At 43.6% G+C, this 21889-nt stretch overlaps 1 protein-coding gene across 5 annotated transcripts in view; it reads right to left on the bottom strand.

Annotated features, from left to right (window-relative positions):
• Positions 1 to 21889, bottom strand: part of LOC129831073 (trafficking protein particle complex subunit 9-like) — a 364192-nt gene that overhangs the window by 218138 nt on the left and 124165 nt on the right. For all 5 annotated transcript variants that reach the window (XM_055894093.1, XM_055894098.1, XM_055894095.1 and 2 more), the window contains one exon: positions 7214 to 7366. In XM_055894093.1, coding sequence (XP_055750068.1) covers positions 7214 to 7366 — 153 coding nt within the window. The remainder of the gene's footprint in view (positions 1 to 7213; positions 7367 to 21889) is intronic.

Raw genomic sequence — 21889 nt, 5'->3', positions numbered from 1 at the left:
CGGCTCTGACGGCTTGGGACAGACGGGCGGCTCTAATGGCTCGGGGCATCGCTGTGCAGACGGCAGACTCTGGCCTGCTGAGGCGCACTGTAGGCCTGGTGCGTGGTGCCGGAACTGGTGGTACCGGGGTGGGGACACGCATCTCAGGGCTAGTGCGGGGAGAAGGAACAGGGCATACTGGACCCTGGGAGCGCACATTAGGCCTAGTGCGTGATGCCGGAACTGGTGGTACCGGGCTGGGGACACGCATCTCAGGGCTAGTGCGGGGAGCAGCAACAGGACGCACAGGACTCTGGGGACACACAGGAGGCTTGGTGCGTGGTTTAGGCACTGGTGGTAAAGGGCTGGAGACACGCACCATAGGGCTAGTGCGTGGAGGAGGCACTGGTGGTACTGGGCTGGGGACTGTCACAGGAGAGTTAGTACTGCTGATACAGGAGGTGCAGGACTAGGGAGGCGTACAGGAGGCCTGGTTCGTGGGACTGTCATTCCCAGACGGTTAGCACACACATCAGGACGAGCATGGAGAGCTGACTCAGGTAACATCACATCCCGCACACGCTCTGTCGGGTGGATCTTGTGCCTCACGCACCAACACAGCAGCTCCCTCATTTCACTCTCTTCCAACCTCCCCAATAAATCCTTAACAGTCTCTGTATCATTCCCATTGCTCACCTCCAATATCAGCCCGACTGGCTCAGGTTCCCTCTTAGAGTCCTCACGGGTAGCACGGGAAGTTGACGCAGATCTCCCATCTGGACTCGCCACACTCCCCATGAGCCCCTCCCCAAGAAATTTTTGGGTATTACTCACGGGTCTCCAGCCTTGCTTCCGTGCTGCCTCCTCATATCGCCTCCTCTCGGCTTTCGCTGCCTCCCGCTCTTCACGAGGGAGGCGATATTCTCCCGGTTGTGCCCAAGGTCCCTTACCATCCAGTATCTCCTCCCATGTCCAAGAATCCTGTGTAGGTGGGTCCTGTTGCCGCTTTACATGCCGCTTGGTCCTGCATTGTTGGGTAATTCTGTCACGATCGTGTGGGGGAGAGACGGACCAAAACGCAGCATTTGGAAAATAAGCCATCCTCCTTTTATTGAGAAGAAGGAAAAAACGAAACAAAAACACTTACAAACTAACCAAAACAATAAACGATCGTGAAGCTAATAAACGTTGTGCACATACACAGGCTACTAACGTTCAGACATAGACAATTACCCACAACAAACTAAAGCCTATGGCTACCTTAAATATGGCTCCCAATCAGAGACAACAGAAATCAGCTGTCTCTAATTGGGAACCCATTCAGGCAACCATAGACTTTCCTAGACAACTACACCCAACATAGACACAGCTAGACACATTCACTCAACACCAACCCATACACTACACCCAACACCCCTTTACCATATAACCACCCAAAACCGACAAAACACAAAACATTCCCCCATGTCACACCCTGACCTAACTAAAATAATAAAGAAAACAAAGAATACTAAGGCCAGGGCGTGACATAATTTCAGGTATAAATCATTGTTTACATTGCAGCTACAGTCAGAAATTGCACAGAAAGCAGACAGAAAAATGACAGACACCAACGCCAAATAACTAAATACTCATCATAAAACATTTCTGAAAAATACATAGTGTACAGCAATTGAAAGACAGGCATCTTGTGATTCCAGACAATATTTCCTATTTATCAAGTGTTTTACAGCGAAAACACAATATAGCGTTATATTAGCGTAGCCACAATAGCCAGAAACACTTGGGCGCCGACGACCAGTTCACATGCACGACAGATATTAGAAATAGCATCATAAAACGTTTCTTACTTTTGGTGATCTTCCGTCAGAATGTTGGACAAGGTGTCCTTTGTCCAGAACAGTCGTTGTTTGGATCTGGAACGGCAAATTTCCCTCTTGATTTAGCATGGGCACTTGCCAAGTGGCACGGATCTCTCCAACGTCAACAAGTCAGAGAACGGAACACGGCAAAACTCCCGAAAAAATGTCAATAATCTGATTAAACTATATTGAAAAAACATATTTTACGATGATATGGTCACATGTAACAAATAAAATCTAAACCGGAGATGTTAGACGTCCATAACGACAGCTAAACAGAAGGCAAATCCATGACCTCTTTCGCACGCTCCAGAAACAGGAAATGGACGGTCACTTTTGTCATACAAAGAGCTTTAATTCCACCTCAGACCAAGATGGACATGAAATTTCTTCTCTCACCGCCTCTTGACAACCAGGGGAAGGTGTATGAAGTGTACGTAGACTCTTACGTTCATTGCCCATGTATAGGCATGAAGTTGAACAGAGCATCGATTTCTGACATTCCACTTCCTGGTCAGGAAATGTGCTGCAGAAGGAGTTCTGTTTCACTCAGAGAAATAATTCAAACGGTTTTAGAAACTAGAGAGTGTTTTCTATCCAATAGTAATAATAATATGCATATTGTAATAGCAAGAATTGAGTACGAGGCCGTTTGAAATGGGCACGATTTAACTGGCTACTCAATACTGCCCCTTGCAGCCATAAGAAGTTAACAGAATGTTAACAAAATTATCACAAGTAATAGTGAATTTCATAAATATGCTAGCGAGCACAAATGAAAATAAACAAACTGCAAAGACAGGCCATCCAGTTCATAAAGTTGTCCCTTTTTAATGTTATTTTTTATTTATGTTATTATTTACAATGTGACTGAGAGACATTGTGCAAATGAACAAAGTTTTGATGCATGCTTGTCTGAAGGAAGAACAGTACTGGCTTTGGAGTAGCATGTGTACACGTTGTGTCTGTGTGGAGTCTGGATTCGCTAAGGCAACAGGCCTGCCTGCTCTGCTCAGGAGAAGACAGGGGAGGAGCAGACGGGCCAATAACGGAGAGGAGAAAAAACTCAAAGAAATCAAAATCAATAACTCTTCCAAAGGGCTCTGACCTCTCAAACATGGCAGAAAGCTAACACAATATGATGTCCCGTCAGCTTATTAATTCAGCCGCTTAGTTAGATAACTAGCAAGTTAAACTTAGGGTCGTGTTAACGCAGAATATTTCGCTGCATTTTATAAATGCAGGTCTAAAATGCTTCTTATTGTAATTTCTGCTCGGCATCAGAGAAACGTTGTGCTTCATTTGCACATCTCCATTCGGATAAGAATTCACAAAAAGGTAATTTCTCCACGACTTTTCGGTGTAGCCTACTTTTCTCCGATAAAAAGCTAGATCTGTACTCTGGATCACTACTCTGGACGGTTCTGACTTAGAATATGTGGACAACTACAAATACCTAGGTGTCTGGTTAGACTGTAAACTCTCCTTCCAGACTCATATTAAACATCTCCAATCCAAAATTAAATCCAGAATCGGCTTCCTATTTCGCAACAAAGCCTCCTTTACTCACGCCGCCAAACTAACCCTTGTAAAACTGACTATCCTACCGATCCTCGACTTCGGCGATGTAATTTACAAAATAGCCTCCAACACTCTACTCAGCAAACTGGATGCAGTCTATCACTGTGCCATCTGTTTTATCACCAAAGCCCCATATACCATCCACCACTGCGACCTGTACGCTCTCGTGGGCTGGCCCTCGCTACCTATTCGTCACCAGACCCACTGGCTCCAGGTCATCTATAAGTCTATGCTAGGTAAAGCTCCACCTTATCTCAGCTCACTGGTCACGATAACAACTCCCACCCGTAGCACGAGCTCCAGCAGGTATATCTCACTGGTCATCCCGAAAGCCAACACCTCTTTGGCCGCCTTTCCTTCCAGTTCTCTGCTGTCAATGACTGGAATGAATTACAAAAATCACTGAAGCTGGAGACTTATATTTCCCTCACTAACTTTAAACATCAGCTATCTGAGCAGCTAACTGGTCGCTGCAGCTGTACATAGTCCATCTGTAAATAGCCCATCCAATCTACCTACCGCATGCCCATATTGTTTATATTTACTTTTCTGCTCTTTTGCACACCAGTATCTCTAATTGCACATCATCATCTGCACATCTATCACTCCAGTGTTAATTTTCTATATTGTAATTACTTCGCTACTATGGCCTATTTATTGCCTTACCTCCTCACGCCATTTGAACACACTGTATATAGACTTTATTTTTCTATTGTGTTATTGACTGTACGCTTGTTTATTCCATGTGTAACTCTGTGTTGTTGTTTCTGTCGCACTGCTTTGCTTTATCTTGGCCAGGTCGCAGTTGTAAATGAGAACTTGTTCTCAACTGGCCTACCTGGTTAAATAAAGGTGAAATTATTATCTTTTTTAAAGAAAGAAATAAAGTTTAAGCAAAACATCAGGAAATGTAGCTGGCTCCGTTCTTCCTTTCTATGTTAAACATTAGACATATGAAGGCCATGCATTGTTTTTTTGAGAAAGACCTTGCTGTTTCATTGTAAGATCATTGACTTGTGTGGCTGCTAGCCAAATAGCGTTGCACTTCTGTTGTCACATGATGGAAATGAAGCTAATGTTTGCTGAATGTGTTGCACTAATGTATTTTCTGTGAAGGAAAACTATAGTTTCACATCCCTGATTACTGTATAGAAACAAACAAACCACTGTTGACTTTCAATTTAAAACGCGACCCCTGTTAATACACACCTGGACTCACCTACTCCCGCTTTCTCTCCTCGTGCTATGACTCAACTGTTCTTGGGAACTACGGTGAGTGTAACCGATGTGAAATGGCTAGCTAGTTAGCGGTGGTGCGCACTAATAGCGTTTCAATCGGTGACGTCACTCGCTCTGAGACCTGAAGTAGTTGTTCCTCTTGCTCTGCAAGGGCCGCGGCTTTTGTGGCGTGATGGGTAACGATGCTTCGTGGGTTGTCGATGTGTGCACAGGGTCCCTGGTTCAAGCCCAGGTAGGGGTGAGGAGAGGGACGGAAACTAAACTGTTACATAAGCTTCATCATTTAAACTAATGTGACAGATGAAATGAAGAGCGCAATCTGCTTTATCTCGTATTGCACAAGTTGATTGCAGGTATTTACTATATAAGTAGCTACAATATTAAAATGTATTGAAAAACTTCTATGAAATTGTTTTAAAAGGTACTGAAAAATCATCCCATGGTTATTTCCGAATACCCCAGTACATGGTATATACCCCAAGCATAGTCAGATTTTTCTGCAAATCAGTTACAATCACCGATCTCAAACCTCAAACAGTTTAAGGAATTATTTGACAATCAGAATGGTGTGCCTCTCTCATTTGAGCCGATGGACAGATACAGCATATATCCCATCAATGCAGACAGAAAGAGACAGAGAGAGAGAGAGCGAGACCGGAGCGCCAAGTCTAGGTCCAAGAGGCTTTCTTAACAGCTTCTACCCCCAAGCCATAAGACTACTGAACATCTAATCAAATGGCTACCCAGACTACTTGCATTTAGGTATTTTTCTTAAATCTTCATTGTTGGTTAAGGGCTTGTGAGTAAGCATTTCACTGTAAGGTCTACACCTGTTGTATTCGGCGCAAGTGAGAAAAAAAACATTTTATTTTATTTGACGAGAAAGAGAGCGTGAGAGAGTGAGAGAGAGTCTAGCGCACGCGAGAAAGATAGAGTATTTCAGATCAGACTGCTTCTGACACACTATGCATGCCACGAGCTGCCATTAATTCTCCTACAAAGAGGGGTAGAGGGAGGGTGGGAGAGAGGGACAAAGGGAGAGAGAGGTAGGGACAGGGAGAGAGAGATATGGAGCGAGAGAGAGAGACGGCGGGAGGGAGAGAGCCGCTAGCGGTTGATGCTTATCCCCACGCCAAACATGCAGCTCAGTGGTGAAGGATACATTCAATTCCCACACGGGGCCAAGAGTCTGCTTTATACATGCACCTTCAGGCTGGATGGGGTCAATATTAATGGAAACGGCACTGAATGCCTCAAAACCATTTCTGAGGTGTTATCACAAGAGGACGAAAGGAAGAAGATATTTAGCCTATTACAGTATGAGGTCTTTCCCAAGACGCCCTGATGTTGTCAAGAACAACATCAGATTTAGATGTAACAGAGACCGTTTGGTTGTGATGTGGTGTCTATGAAGTCTTTTCAACCACAAGACCAGTGAATTACATTAATATAACCCGAAAATTACGTCTTTAAGACATATTATGCCACATTGTTATTTCAATAGTTAGCAGTGAATTCAAATTCAATGTAATTCCAGACCTCATCAGGCATATTAGCATGCAGCACCGTGTTTGTCAAAGTGTCAACATTTCCAACTTGAATTAGTGAAGGTGCAATACTCAAATCAACCCACAGCTCCGAGCACCACTAAAATGTGCTAAACAATAACAACGCTGATAAGCCTCAGCAGTAACCGTATTAATGCATTACTGACAAATAACTGCATATTAGGACTTGGGAGTAGAAGATAAGATCCTGTCAGTCACAGCAGAACATAGTGTCGGTCCAGAATGTCACCAACAAAACACACAAGGGTTTCAGGGGTTTGTTGTTTAAGGAAGCCCTGTTTGCCTTATCTGTGTCATTCAGGGGCCATGATTACTGCTACGCTAATTAAAACTTTAAAGAGTATCTGTTAAATAACCTCAAAGATAGAGAGGGGCAGGGGCAGACAGAGAGAGCGGGAGAGAGTGAGGGAGAGAGCGAGTGAGTGAGGCAGGGGCCGCTGAGTTAAACACGTCAGTTCAGTTCTATTCTCCTCTGGTTTCTTCTCATGTATGCAGGAGCACATCACATAGGAGAAAGAGTAGAGAGAGAGTGGGAGACAGAGAAAGGACATGAGAGAGGAAGAGAGGGAGGCAGATAAATAAAATTGAGAGGAGTTAGGGCTGAAGTCTGCTGTTTGCATGGTTATGTCTGATAAATGTTCGATGAGATAACGAACCTGTCTCAACACCTCTCTGGAACACTCAGCTACTAGGTAGGGCAGTACACAGAGACTCAACTCTGCATCCAGTACATGTTTAACCAGTGCTATGGGGCCATGGAGCTGGGAACTCAATGCTTTCCAGAAAGGCAAAACCCAAAATAGACCAATAGAATTGTGCTATATTGGGAACATCACTGTTGTTGAGTGTGGGGGTGCTGGTAATCCATGTCTGTTGTCTCCTGCCTAAAAGAGTTTAGGTTCTATTGACAACGTTGGTCGCAGAGTGCCTGGATGATTTTGACTGGGGGACCTTTGCGGCTCGTCTGGAATTTCAACCACTCACCGTCGTTGAGGTCCTGTAGCAGGTTCTCTCCTCCAGAGAAGTCCAGTCTGACTTTGACGTTGACGGTGAGGGTGACAGACTGGCCTGGCTTCAGAGGCAGCTCAGACACAGCCTCCTCTAGGTCCCAGCTCAGGAACTCTCCAAACAACTTCTCTATAGGAAACAATAGAACAAGACAATGAATAAAGTAGAGAGAAAACATTCAGTTAAAGAGAGAGAGAGGCAGAGATGTAATGAAGCATTATACTCTAAATCTCAGGACAACCTCACGGAGGTAGTCAGTACTGATTTAAAGACAGGCAATGACAGTATACAGCTACCCTTCTCAACACACATCTAAACTGTCCCAACTGCTCTACAGAAACAAGGACTGTGTTGTTGAAAGCGTAAAAAGGGGAGAGTAGTAGGCGACTCTCTCCCAACACTAACTGGACCACAACAAACATGATGTTCAGTTGTACACCGAAGCAAAAAAGAATCCGAAAACATAATGCTGAGTAGGAACTTTCAAGTCAGGTTGGAACTTGGCAGAGCATGACAGTGAAATGAGCAAAACACCACATCACATTGTCAAAAAGGTTCTAAACCAGGAAATAAGCAGGGCGTCATCTCAAGTGTTTGTACCAACAGGTAACTGAAATGCAATTTGTCCTGCATTTGTAAGCATTTAACTACTGACAAAGAACCATCTAGAGTTGATTGCTCTGTTGGCAACGTCAGCATCGAGACGAGAAGATTGATATTATTAGTTGCATATTATTGAGATCATCCAATTCCGTGTGTGTGTGTGTGTGTGTGTGTGTCTGCCGACATCATCAAAGTGTAAACCTGTTCAACTGATGTTTTGAGGCTGATACTATTACACCCCAGGGTGAAAGATTAATGGCTGCCAGTTGGTGGTTGGCAGGTCAGCCAACTATCATCGCTCAACGATAGCATTGCATCACTCCGTGTGGGTGTTGTTGTGTAACTAAATAGACTGATTTATGTTAAATGTTAAACCCTACAGCCACCTGAGCCTGACGGGTGAGGCAGCTGTTGCCACTTGAACCAGACTGGATGGTTGGAGGGAAAAGAGCAACAAATGAATGATACATCAACTGAATAGCCCATGTGGCTTTGTCCTAAACAGGTGTGCGAGACAGGTGCACTGCAGCTCCTGCTGGGTTCAAAGCAACAGGCTGGTAATAATGTGCTAACCAAAGCAGTCTTGCTTATTTTACTCTCTCTCTCTCCCTCTTTATATCTCCTGTTCATCTCCCCGTCTTTCTCTTCCTAGTTCTCGCTCTCTCCCTGTTATAATCGTTTTATTTATTCACACACACACACACACACACACACACACACACACACACACACACACACACACACACACACAGTATATAATGTACAGTACCAGTCCAAAGTTTGGACACACCTACTCATTCAAGGGTTTTTCATTCTTTTTTCTATATTGTAGAATAATAGTGAAGACATCAAAACTATGAAATAACATATATGGAATCATGAGGTAACCAAAAAAAAGTGTTAAACACATTAAAATAGATTTTATATTTGAGATTCCTCAAAGTAGCCACCCTTTGCCTTGATGACAGCTTTGTACACTCTTGGCATTCTCTCAACCAGCTTCACCTGGAATGCTTTTCCAACCGTCTTGTAGGAGTTCTCACATATGCTGAGCACTTGCTGGCTGCTTTTCCTTCACTCTGAGGTCCAACTCATCCCAAACCATCACAATTGGGTTGAGGTGGGGTGATTGTGGAGGCCAGGTCATCTTATGCAGCACTCCATCACTCTCCTTCTTGGTCAATTAGCCCTCACACAGCCTGAAGGTGTGTTGGGTCATTGTCCTGTTGAAAAACAAATGATAGTCCCACTAAGCACAAACCAGATGGGATGGCATATCGCTGCAGAATGCTGTGGTAGCCATGCTGGTTAAGTGTGCCTGGATTTCTAAATAAATCACTGACAGTGTCACCAGCAAAGCACCCCCACACCTCCTCCTCCATGCTTCACGGTGGAAACCACACATGCAGAGATCATCCGTTCACCTACTCTGCGTCTCACAAAGACACGGCGGTAAGAACCAAAAATCTCACATTTGGACTCATCAGACTAAAGGACAGATTTCCACCGGTCTAATGTCCATTGCGCGTGTTTCTTGGCCCAAGCAAGTCTCTTCTTCTTATTGGTGTCCTTTAGTAGTGGTTTCATTGCAGCAATTCAACCATGAATGCCTGATTCACACAGTATCCTCTGAACAGTTGATGTTGAGATGTGTCTGTTACTTGAACTGTGAAGCATTTATTTGGGCTGCAATTTCTGAGGCTGGTAACTCTAATGAACTTATCTGTAGCAGAGGTAACTCTGGGTCTTCCTTTCCTATGGCGGTCCTCCTGAGAACCAGTTTCATCAAAGTGCTTGATGGTTTTTGCGACTGCACTTGAAGCAACTTTCGAAGTTCTTGAAATTTTTCCAGATTGACTGACCTTCCGCCGTCCCTTGATTGTATTACTGCTGATGATATCTGGAAATGTGCATGTACACCCTGGCCCATCTACTGTTGGTAGCCCCAATTCTGACTTGTGCTCTGATATCTGATTCCCTGATTTGCTCTCGTAAATGCCTGGGTTTTCTGCACGTTAACACTAGAAGCTTATTACATAAAATGGATCAATTGAAAGTATGGGTTCACAGCTCCAATCCAGATGGGTTGGTCATTACTGAGACGTGGTTAAGGAAGAGTGTTTTGAATACTGATGTTAACCTTCTGGTTATAACCTTTTTCAGTAAGACAGATCTTCCAAAGGTGGGGGAGTGGCAATCTTTACCAAGGATCACCTTCAGTGCTCGGTTGTCTCCACCAAGTCTGTCCCCAAACAATTTGATTTGCTGGTTTTAAGCATTAAACTTTCAAATAGCCCTTTGTTGACTGTTGCTGGGTGCTATCGTCCTCCATTAGCACCGGCCTGTACCCTACCTGCCCTAAGCTCTCTCCTGGCCCCTTACACTGTCTGAATAAAGGTTAAAAAATAAATAAATAAACACCTGACCAAGTCCTAAAGCAATTGGACTCCCGAAATCTTTCTCAGATGATTACCAATTCTACAAGGTATGATTCCAAACACCCAGAAAAGGCTGCTCTCCTTGATGTTATCCTCACAAATAATCCTGAAAGGTATCAGTCTGGTGTTTTCTGTATAGACCTTAGTGATCACTGTTTTACAGCCTGTGTTCGTAATGGCTGCTCAGTGAAACGTCCTGTCCTGATTTGTCATCGACGCTCGCTAAAAAACTTTAATGAGCAAGCATTTCTTCATGAATTGGCCTCTGTAAAATAGTATAGAATCAGCTTGATCCCCTCTGACGAAGACCATTGGACGCTAAGAAACAGGTTTAGCCAATGGTTCGACTGTGATCTTGCAGTTACTCCACCTCAAGAACTGCATTTGGCGAAAGGCTCGGCACACGCATACTCAGGCTGACTGGCTCTCGATCAGGCAAATGAGAAAAACGTGCACTCAGGTTATCCAGAAGGCCAAAGTGAGTTACTTTAAGAAGCAGTTCTCTCTCTGTGGGTCTAACCCCAAAGAAGTTCTGGAAAACAGTTAAAGACCTGAAGAATAAACCCTCCTCACAGCTGCCCATGTCCCTTAATGTTGATGATGTGGTTGTTACTGATAAGAAGCAAATGACTGAGCTCTTTAATCACCACTTCATTAAGTCAGAATTCCTATTTCACTCAGCCATGCCTCATAGCCTGTCCAACATTTCCTAATCTCCCACCCCTTCTAATGCGACTAGCCCCGATCCTCCTCCCTCTATTCCCCTGCCCCGCTACAAAGTTTCTCCCTGCAGGTGGTCACTGAGTCGGAAGTGCTAAAGGAGCTCCTTAAACATGAACCCCCCAAAAATCTGTGTTAGATGGTTTAGTCCCTTTCTTCTTTAAGGTTGCAGCCCCTATCATCGCCAAGCCTATCTCTGACCTTTTCAACCTGTCTCTCCTCTCTGCGGAGGTTCCCATTGCTTGGAAGGCAGCCACGGTCTGTCCTTTATTTAAAGGGGGAGATGAAGCTGATCCGAACTGTTATAGGCATATTTCTATTTTGCCTTGTTTATCAAAAGTGTTGTAAAAATGTGATAATAATCAACTGACTGGCTTTCTTGATGTTTATAGTATTCTCTCTGGTATGCAATCTGGTTTCCGCTCAGGTTATGGATGTGTAACTGCAACCTTGAATGTCCTCAATGATGTCACCAATGAGATTCATTCTAACAAATGTTGTGCTGCTATTTTTATTGAGTTGGCCAGAGATTTTGATAAAGTAGACCATTCCATTCTTGTGGGCCGGCTAAGGAGGATTGGTGTCTCTGAGGGGTCTTCGGCCTGGTTTGCTAACTACCTCTCTCAAAGAGTGCAGTGTATAAAGTCAGAACATCTGCTGTCTCAGCCACTGCCTGTCACCAAGGGAGTACCCCAAGGCTCAATCCTAGGCCCCACACTCTTAATTTACATCAACAACATAGCTCAGGCAGTAGGAAGCTCTCTCATCCATGTATATGCAGATGATACAGTATTATACACTGCTCAAAAAAATAAAGGGAACACTTAAACAACACAATGTAACTCCAAGTCAATCACACTTCTGTGAAATCAAACTGTCCACTTAGGAAACAACACTGATTGACAATAAATTTCACATGCTGTTGTGCAAATGGAATAGACAAATGGTGTAAATTATAGGCAATTAGCAAGACACGCCCAATAAAGGAGTGGTTCTGCAGGTGGTGACCACAGACCACTTCTCTGTTCCTATGCTTCCTGGCTGATGTTTTGGTCACTTTTGAATGCTGGCGGTGCTTTCACTCTAGTGGTAGTATGAGACGGAGTCTACAACCCACACAAGTGGCTCAGGTAGTGCAGCTCATCGAGGATGGCACATCAATGCGAGCTGAGGCAAGAAGGTTTGCTGTGTCTATCAGCGTAGTGTCCAGAGCATGGAGGCGCTACCAGGAGACAGGCCAGTACATCAGGAGACGTGGAGGAGGCCGTAGGAGGGCAACAACCCAGCAGCAGGACCGCTACCTCCGCCTTTGTGCAAGGAGGAGCACTGCCAGAGCCCTGCAAAATGACCTTCAGCAGGCCACAAATGTGCATGTGTTGTTTAAGTGTTCCCTTTATTTTTTTGAGCAGTATATTTTGTTTATCCCAGTCCCGTTCCCCCGCAGGAGGTCTTTTGCCTTTTGGTAGGCCGTCATTGTAAATAAGAATGTGTTCTTAACTGACTTGCCTAGTTAAAGGTTAAATATTATTATATTTTTTTTAAGTAATGTACTGTCATTTCTCTTTTCTTATTTGAGCTGTTTTTGCCATAATTTGTTCTTCTGTATACCACCCCTACCTTGTCACAACACAACTGATTGGCTCAAACGCATTGAGGAAAGCAATTCCATTAATATTTTTAACAAGGCTCACCTGTTAATTTAAATGCATTCCAGGTGACTACCTCATTAAGCTGGTTGAGAGAATGCTAAGTGTGCAAAGCTGTCATCAAGGCAAAGGTTGGCTACTTTGAAGAATCTCAAATATGAATATATATTTTGATTTGTTTAAGACATTTTTGGTTACTACATGATTTCATATGTGTTATTTCATAGTTTTGATGTCTTTACAATTATTCTACAATAGAGTAAAAAATAAACACACATCCTGGAATGAGAACCATTTATGTTACTTGGGTGTGAGGTCAGAGGCCCATCAGAGGCCCATTTTGGCTCTTAGATGAGAATGAAAGATGCATGAATGGACTGTTGGTACATTTGCGCTGACCCTGTCATACCACATCAGCATCATTACATCTAGCCTTAGATGTTTTATCCAGGCCTTAGATCTTCAGGAGGAAGAAGCCTCTGAGCAATCTGATGATCTGACAATCCATCAGCTTTACCTGGTCCACTGAGAGGAAAAACATGACCTCAGTATGTTTAGTGGTGGTAGTGGTCATCAACATGCTACACACAATGTTTTCGGAGAACCGGAGACTCCAGGGCGAACACTTCGAAGAGCTCAGCTAAATTCTGCATATTTTCCAGGAATTGTTTAGGGTTGACTGGGCTGGCAATGTTGTGGGTATTCGCAGCATTACCCGCATATGAAAGCTATGCCTATGTATTGAGGCATGCTGTGCCAGGCGAGAGAGAGCAGAAACGGAGATAGAGTGAGCAGAAAGTGAGACAGCGCCTCTAAGACAGACATCTACAGCAAGCTAGAGTGGGTAGAGTCTGAACACCAGGCAACCTGCTTGTCTCAGGCTGGGGCCAGGACCAACCACCATACAGCTGCCTGGACACAGCTGGAGCCAGTTCTAAGCAGCTGGACACTAAGGTAACTTCCCAAATGGCACCCTATTATCTATATAGTGCACTACTTTTGACTACTTTAGTAGGGAATACGATGCCCTCTGGGATACAACCTAAGCAGAGCTAGATAGAGTCACTGGAGGAAAACAAACAGAACCTCCAAAGCTATAAATGTACTGTAGAAAACTTAGTTGTTTAGTATTTTTTGATGGGAACAAAAGTTGACTTAAGACACACATAATTAACACACATAATTAATTAGACTTATAGCCAAACACCCACGTTTTGGGGACGAAATAAACTACTCTGCAGGTACAAGCGTGAGAAAGAGAAGTGAACTAGACTAGACCTTTAGAGCCTAGTAAGGTACACTATACAGTTGAAGTCGGAAGTTCACATACACCTTAGCCAAATACATTTAAACTCAGTTTTTCACAATTCCTGACATTTAATCCTAGTAAAAATGCGTCTCCTTCCTGAGTGGTATGATGGCTGCGTGGTTCCATGGTGTTTATACTTGCATATTATTGTTTGTACAGATGAGCGTGGTACCAACAGGGATTTGGAAATTGCTCCCAAGAATGAACTAGACTGGTGGAGGTCTGCAATTTTTATTCTGAAGTCTTGGCTGATTTCTTTTGATTTTCCCATGATGTCAAGCAAAGAGGCACCGTGTTTGAAGGTAGGCCTTGAAATACATCCACAGGTACACCTCCAATTGACTCAAATTATGTCAATTAGCCTATCAGAAGTTTCAAAAACCATGAAATCATTTTCTTAAATTTTCCAAGGTGTTTAAAAGGCCGTCAACATAGTGGAATTGTGATACAGTGAATTATAAGTGAAATAATCTGTCTGTAAACAATTTTTGGAAAAATTACTTGTGTCATGCACAATGTAGATGTCCTAACCGACTTGCCAAAACTATAGTTTGTTAACAAGAAATTTGTGGAGTGGTTGAAAAACGAGTTTTAATGACAACCTAAGTGTATGTAAACTTCCGACTTCAACAGTATATACAGCCGCGAAGTGGTAGGCCACACAAGCTCACAGAACGGCAAGTGCTGAAGTGCGTAGAGCATCTGTCCTTGATTGCAACACTCACTACCGAGTTCCAAACTGCCTCTGGAAGCAATGTCAGCACAATAACTGTTCGTCGGATGCTACATGAAATGGGTTTCCATTGCCGAGCAGCAGCCATTGGACTCTGGAGCAGTGGAAACGCGTTCTCTGGAGTAATGAATCACGCTTCACCATCTGGCAGTCCGAAAGATGAATTTGATGGATGCCAGGAGAACGCTACCTGCCCCAATGCATAGTGCCAACTGTAAAGTTTGGTGGAGGAAGAATAATGGTCTGGGGCTGTTTTTCATGGTTCCAGAGAGGGGAAATCTTAGCGTTACAGCATACAATGACATTCTAGATGGTTCTGTACTTCCAACTGGAATTAAGTCCCCGCAGCAATGTTCCAACATCTAATGGAAATCCTTCCCAGAAGAGTGGAGGCTGTTATAGCAGCAAAAGGGAGACCAACTCCATAGTAATGCCCATGATTTTGGGATGAAATGTTCAAAGAGCAGGTGTCCACATACTTTTGGTCATGTGGTGTACAACACTCTGTTGGACACGTAGGAAACTTCTGATCCCCAAAAAGATGACAAGGTAGGGGGGAAATGAAAAATAGATTGTGTTAATGAATTAAGAGAGAGAGAGAGAGAGAGAGAGAGAGAGAGAGAGAGAGAGAGAGAGAGAGAGAGAGAGAGAGGGAGACAGAGACAGAGACAGAGACAGAGAGAGAGACAGAGAGAGAGACAGAGACAGAGACAGAGAGACAGAGAGAGAGACAGAGAGAGAGACAGGGAGAGAGACAGAGAGAGAGAGAGAGAGAGACAGAGAGAGAGAGAGAGAGAGACAGAGAGAGAGAGAGAGAGAGAGAGAGAGAGACAGAGACAGAGACAGAGAGAGAGAGAGAGAGAGAGAGAGAGAGAGACAGAGACAGAGACAGAGAGAGAGAGAGAGAGAGAGAAGGGGGGAGGAAGAGGCACCAACTGCGGCAGAGAGAGATGGATAGAGAGGAGAGATTAACCGAGAGAAGGGGAATGAAAGATGGCTAAAGAGACAGGCATGAAGAGAGAGAAAGACCTTCATTTCTCCATGTTGACACCACCTTAATGAACAGGTAGCCCAGCCAGCGAGCATTGAAACTTGAGGTGTTAGCCCTGGATTTAATCAGCAGTACAAAAACAGCCTGCATCACAAATAATGACAGACACAATCACGCTATTCATGGACGGCTGGGAGATCTCTCTCTGCTCAAGTAATAAACAGAGCTCGGTCTACCCCAGAAAGAACAAACCCATGTAAACTGGAGACATGAAACAAGCCCCATTTAAATAACTAGCTTCCCAAACGCTTTTAGTCTGACTCACACGCCCTTTTCTATCCCTTTTTCTATGGCTGTCTGAGACCTCTGAGACGGAAACACCATAATGTCTCTATCAAGCTAACACAGAAAGAGCATGCAGAGTGAGGCCTAACATCCACTTGAATGAGCACTTCTAAGAGTGAAACAATATTGAACTGTATAGAACAACAAACATAGCAGTGGTGAAAAGATTTGGCAAAAGTTCTTGGGGTCTTACTACAGAAGAGCAGAGCTAGTGAACCCTCAACACCCTGTTGGTGAAGAACAGAAAAAACATTGGTTTCATTCATGATGAATCGATTAGTGAAGGAGGGATTGTAGCTGTGAACAGTCACATCACTTGTGACTGTAGCTGTGAGCAGCCACAGGTGGAACACACACGGGCACTCCAGCTGGTCCATGTCCTACACACAGCTGCCTCGGGTCTTACACTGTCTGTTTGGAAGACATGGTGCCGCAGAGGAGATCCATAAAAACAGTGACATTCACTTATAATTAATACACACTCCATTAGGCTATATATAGCCTGCCAGTATACCACTACAATCGGTTTAGTCCAAGAAAGCAAAGACTGAACCCTGTTCCCACTGTCTCTACTTCCCTCTGTGGACTGAATGTGGTACTGCAACTCCTACATAAGTCCCTACCTGAACCACTTTTCTGTCTCATAGTAGTTGGCTGCTGAAGCCATACTATACACAGGCAGAAAGAAAGTTGTTTTCCACTGATGCTTCATCCCTATTGTGAAGAACTGATTCATTTCATTGTGAACACTGAGAATGGAGTCAGGGAGGGAGGCACACTGGGAGCTAAGGCAAACACAGACGCCCCTGTACAGGAGCAGAGGACAGAGTTGCCAGGACAACTAGCAGTATATGATGAGGTAGGTCCACTAGAGTGGCCGGGTCAGGAGAGGGAAACACCAGGACTGATCTGTATGTCTGTCCTCCCCTTAGCCACAGAAAACCGATGGGGGCAGAGAACGAACGCGCACACTCTGCCTGTGCCAGTCTCATGTCTATGAAACAAAAACACTTCAGCATCCTCCATCTACCTGGAGACAGAGGTTCTGTCTGGGGCAGCAGCCCAAACAGAGACAGCTATCTAGATACACACTGTACTGTATGGCGCCGCAGACACACGCCGCACAGTATGGTCCATGAGAAGGAGAGAGAAGTGTTGTGATTGGGATAGCAGAGAAGACTGAGACATCAATACAGGAAACACACCAGGTAGCAACACAGTGAGTCTGACTGCTAGCAGTGACAGGGAGGACAGGGAGAGGTAGCCTGAGGACACCATAGTCACAATGGATTTCACACTTCATCTGAGGCAAGAACGCTTCATAAAAATGTAACTAGGTCTACAACCTCTACAAGGCTGAGTTGGTGAGATTTGTCCCGTCAACCCCCCATCAGGTATAACAGGCCTACTTCAACAAGTGATTCATCTTAGAATAAAACGAGGAACTGATACTGGCTACGTGAATCAGTTTGAACAAGAGTCAATCCCTCTTTCAGTAGGACCTTGATAATAATGGTCCTCGGTAGCTCAGTTGGTGGAGAATGGCTCTCGTCACGCCAGGATATTGGGTTTGATTCCCGGTACCACCCATACTAAATATGTATGCAAGCATGGCTGTAAATCACTTTGGATAAAAGCATCTGCTAAATGGCATATATTAATACTATGATTATAATTATTAAAATAAACAGAAAATGAATAGGGTTTGCACCAAAACGTGCTTTAGTTTAGACGGTAACACTCAAACCAGAACTTCAAGCCCATAGAGATATGATTAAATCTTTGATTTATCTAGATGTTTAACCCACTCTTCTTGTGCCGTAATAAATACTATCCAGTTGTTCCAACAACAATTGGGACACAATGGCAGCCAACAAGTGAGAATTGAGTGGGCTCTCACTAAAAGGCTTTTGTAGTATGAGCCATGGCACTGCTGTGCAATTAACAGGCTTGATTACATCATGCAGAGCTCCATGTGGTGGGCTCCCGCCGAGGCAACACCGTGGGATGTGTGTGTGTGTGTCAAAAGTGTATTGGTCAAGTACACAGATTTGCAGATGCTATCGCAGGTGCAGTGAAATATAAACATTATGAAAATAACCAGTGTTCAATGACTATGTACATACAGTAGGGCAGTAGTCTGAGCACAGATCCATGTGGGGTCCCCATGTTGAGCATCAGTGTGGTGGAGGTGTTATTGCCTTCCTTCGCCAATTGTAAGCAAGGTTAGAAATGATTATGTTTTAGTCAAACATATCTGTTTGGGCTTCTTGCGGTCAATTTGCAGTCTACAAATGATTTTGTATTATGTGCCGGCACCTCGACCATCTGCTCCAGTAAAAAATTGGCCAGCGGTTAAATCTAACTGATGATCCCTGGTCTAGGGTGTCAGGTGGAGTGATATGGTCCTTAACAAGTCTCTCAAAGCACTTCATGATGACAGAAGTGAATGCTACGGAGCGATAGTCATTTAGGTCAGTTGCCTTTACTTTCTTGGGTACAGGAACAGTGGTGGACATCTTGAAGCAAGTGGGTACAACAGACTGGGATAGGGAGAGATTGACTATGTCCGTAAACACACCAGCCAGCTGGTCTGCGCATGCTTTGAGGACGTGGCTAGGGATGCCGTCTGGGCCGGCAGCCTTACCAGGGTTAACACGCCTATATGACTTAATCACGTCGGCCACCGAGGCTGAGAGAAAACAGTCCTTGTGAGCGTCGGGGGCCCACGTCGGCGTCTCAATGTTGTTTTTCCTCGAAGCGCGTGAAGAAGGTGTTTAGCTCGTCCGGGAGAGTGTGTGTGTGTGTAGTGTGTGTAGTCTTACGCACTCAGCGTTTTAACATATGCAGCTAAGAAGTAACATGTCGAGAACCTGGTCTAACGTAAATGAAGCAGAATGAAGAATGACTCCCAGGCTTATGAAGATTCTAAAAAGAAAACAGAAACAAACGGGTGCACAACACAACACTGTTACTACTAATAGTGCTCAACGAAACCACTGCAACCTCAACAGGTGAAAACACCAGCAGAAAAAGGCCATTGATCACCTCCAACCAACCAGCCTCCAGCAACACAAATTAGACAGATAAAGGTTAGTTCTCCGCCGTCACAACCAGCCTGATGTGTCATTAAACACTTCCAAAAGGTCTCCTAAATCTACCTCAGACCTCTGCTTCATTGGTTTTGGTGCTCTCCTCTATATAATGAAGCAGATGGTGTAGAACAAACACAGGATCAGGGGGTACCTGGGCCATCTAGACTGCCTCATCATTTACTGCTGTTGTTCTGTTGCATAATTCAACTAGTGTGTCAATAGCAGGATACCCTCGGAATAAAAATCAACAGTCTTGGCTCTAGATTACACCTATCTAAACATACGTTACATTGTTTGCGAGATCAGGCACAATATCGTTATAATCCGAGTGTTCGTTTTCACAAGTTGCTTTCACATCCGTGCATTCAATTTTCTAAACATTTCAACTGTATTAAATGATTCTGCCAAAAAAATGAATACCTATCAAATGAAATGATCTGTGTTGTGTTGAGATGGTGTGTTAAATCCTTGACGAAGCTTTAGTGTTGTTATAGATTCAACGTTAAGACCATGAATTCCATGACCGGTCATTACAGACGTTTCCGCAGTCGTAACGTTAACAGGACAAAACGACAGGCACAAGCAAGAGTATGAAAGAGCCGCAATGAGTAAAATGAAAGCAATCAATCCATCAAGATTTAAGTGACAGTAGATTTCGCACCCCTCAAACACAGGAAATAGATGTCTGAAAAGACAGGTCCTCAGGTGGGCGGTGAACACGTGTTGCTAATACTATGACCCCAAAGGAACCAGACAGAGATAGAGATGTTATTCTTCAAATCAGGGTCTGCACCCTTGTTCAGGTGAATTGTGTGAATATAATCATTCCTTGCTGGATTTCTGACTGCATGACAATGTGGGCTGTTATACAGGCACGAGCAGCACTCTCTCTTTTTACTGATTCCATTGACAGAATCAAAGAAATGTTTACTATACACGTGATACACGTGTAAATCACAAAACATAATGTAGAAATAGAGACACATTGTCATGAGAATATGTGTAGATGAATCTGTGTGTGGGAGGATGTGTAGCCTACAGTTTTCAATCCATTCAAATAGTTACTCTAGCCTTGCCTTCATTACATTTACACTTTTTGTCACAGGACTACACACAAGGCACTAAAGTAATACTGCAAAAAATGTGGCAAAGCAATTAACTACCTAAAACACAATGCCAAATCTACAGTACATTTGCTCACCAAGAAGACAGTTAGTGTTGCTGAGTGGGCGAGTTACAGTTTTGAATTAAATCAACTTGGTTATCTATGGCAAGACTTGAAAATGGCTGTCCAGCAATTTTCTACAACCAAATTGACAGAGCTTGAAGAATGTAAAAAAGAATCATGTGCAAATATTGTACAATCCAGGTGTGGAAAGCTCTTAACAGACTTACCCAGGAAGACTGGGTAATCGCTGACAAAGGTGATTCTAACGTGTAGAAAACTTATGTAATCAAGAAATATTAGTGTTTTATTTTTTTTCACAAATGTTTGAATTTTTCATCCACTTTGACAGTAGATCGTTGACAAAAAAAGGACAATTAAATGAATTTTAATCCCACCTTGTAACACAACAACATGTGGAAAAAGTCGCGGGGTGTGAATACTTGCTGAAGGAAGCGTAAGGCCTCTTAAGGACCATTTAGAATGCCTACACATGCTTTAGAAATCATTCAATACCAAATGTCATGTCACCAGGGACTGCTCATCCAAACGTCTCCAAGACATAAAACCATCCAATCCACCCGGACCAAAGTTAAGGTATCTCATCTAAATCAGATGAACTCTGTTCCTGCTGTATGCATGTAATATGGCCAAACTCTCAAAGGAAACCTGTTCCAGGACCTGTGCCAAACTAAACCCCTCTAGGGAAATAAACCACAGAGCTTCTTAATGACTAGAAGTAATAAGAAAATTAGATGATGCTCCTTTCCTCCACTTACGGTACTCCAATTTGTGTCTGTGTCTGACATGGCACACTATTCCCTATTTAGTGCACTACTGGTCAAACGTTGTGCACTATAAAGGGAACAGTGGTGCCATTTGGGACACAGCCTTTGTAATTCTGTAATTTCATCATAGCCAGAGAGTTTCTGCTTCCAGAGAGAAAACAGTGAACACACAATCAATCATCCGTTAAAAAAGCCTTTTGGCTTTTCACCCAAGCTGACAAAGAAAGTGTAAAACATTCTTTCTAACGTTGATGTGGAGCTAGCAGTTCTGGACAACAGTGATTTGGTTTGTCATAATCCTTCATGCTTTTAGCCTCCTCAACCAAGGCGTGACGATTCCGCAGAATGTTGCATTGTAACAAATTGCCTTTTAAGAAACTGTTAATACATTGAGAATATATCTGGTGGGATCCCTTTCAAACCAATACATCGTCACTACTTGTTAGTATAAGACTGCAGCCAACTTTATGGTGAGTAGTGTACTGAATATCCTTTCCGATTTGGATCGAGAGAAGTGACTCTTTCAATGTGATTCATAAAGACAAGGAAACACCTTGATAAGTTCAAGATAAGTTCACAGCCAGGACTTCAACTGAAAGCTGAAAATGTGAGGACTGTACTGTAAGTTAAAATCAAACTCAAAAAATAGCAGAGGACTCTCTCCTTATAAAAAGACAGATTGCTTCCCACAGCCCTGTCTAAACAAAGGAGGCAGTACAATCATGCAGTCAGTGGTACAACCATGTAATCGCTGCAGTTGAAATAAGGACAGGAGTGTGTGGGTAGGCCGGTAAGGTACTACATCAGCACAGTACTGGC

Source organism: Salvelinus fontinalis, chromosome 32 (assembly GCF_029448725.1).
Source record: "Salvelinus fontinalis isolate EN_2023a chromosome 32, ASM2944872v1, whole genome shotgun sequence".
NCBI lineage: Eukaryota > Metazoa > Chordata > Actinopteri > Salmoniformes > Salmonidae > Salvelinus > Salvelinus fontinalis.
This window is presented reverse-complemented; position numbering and strand designations above follow the sequence as displayed.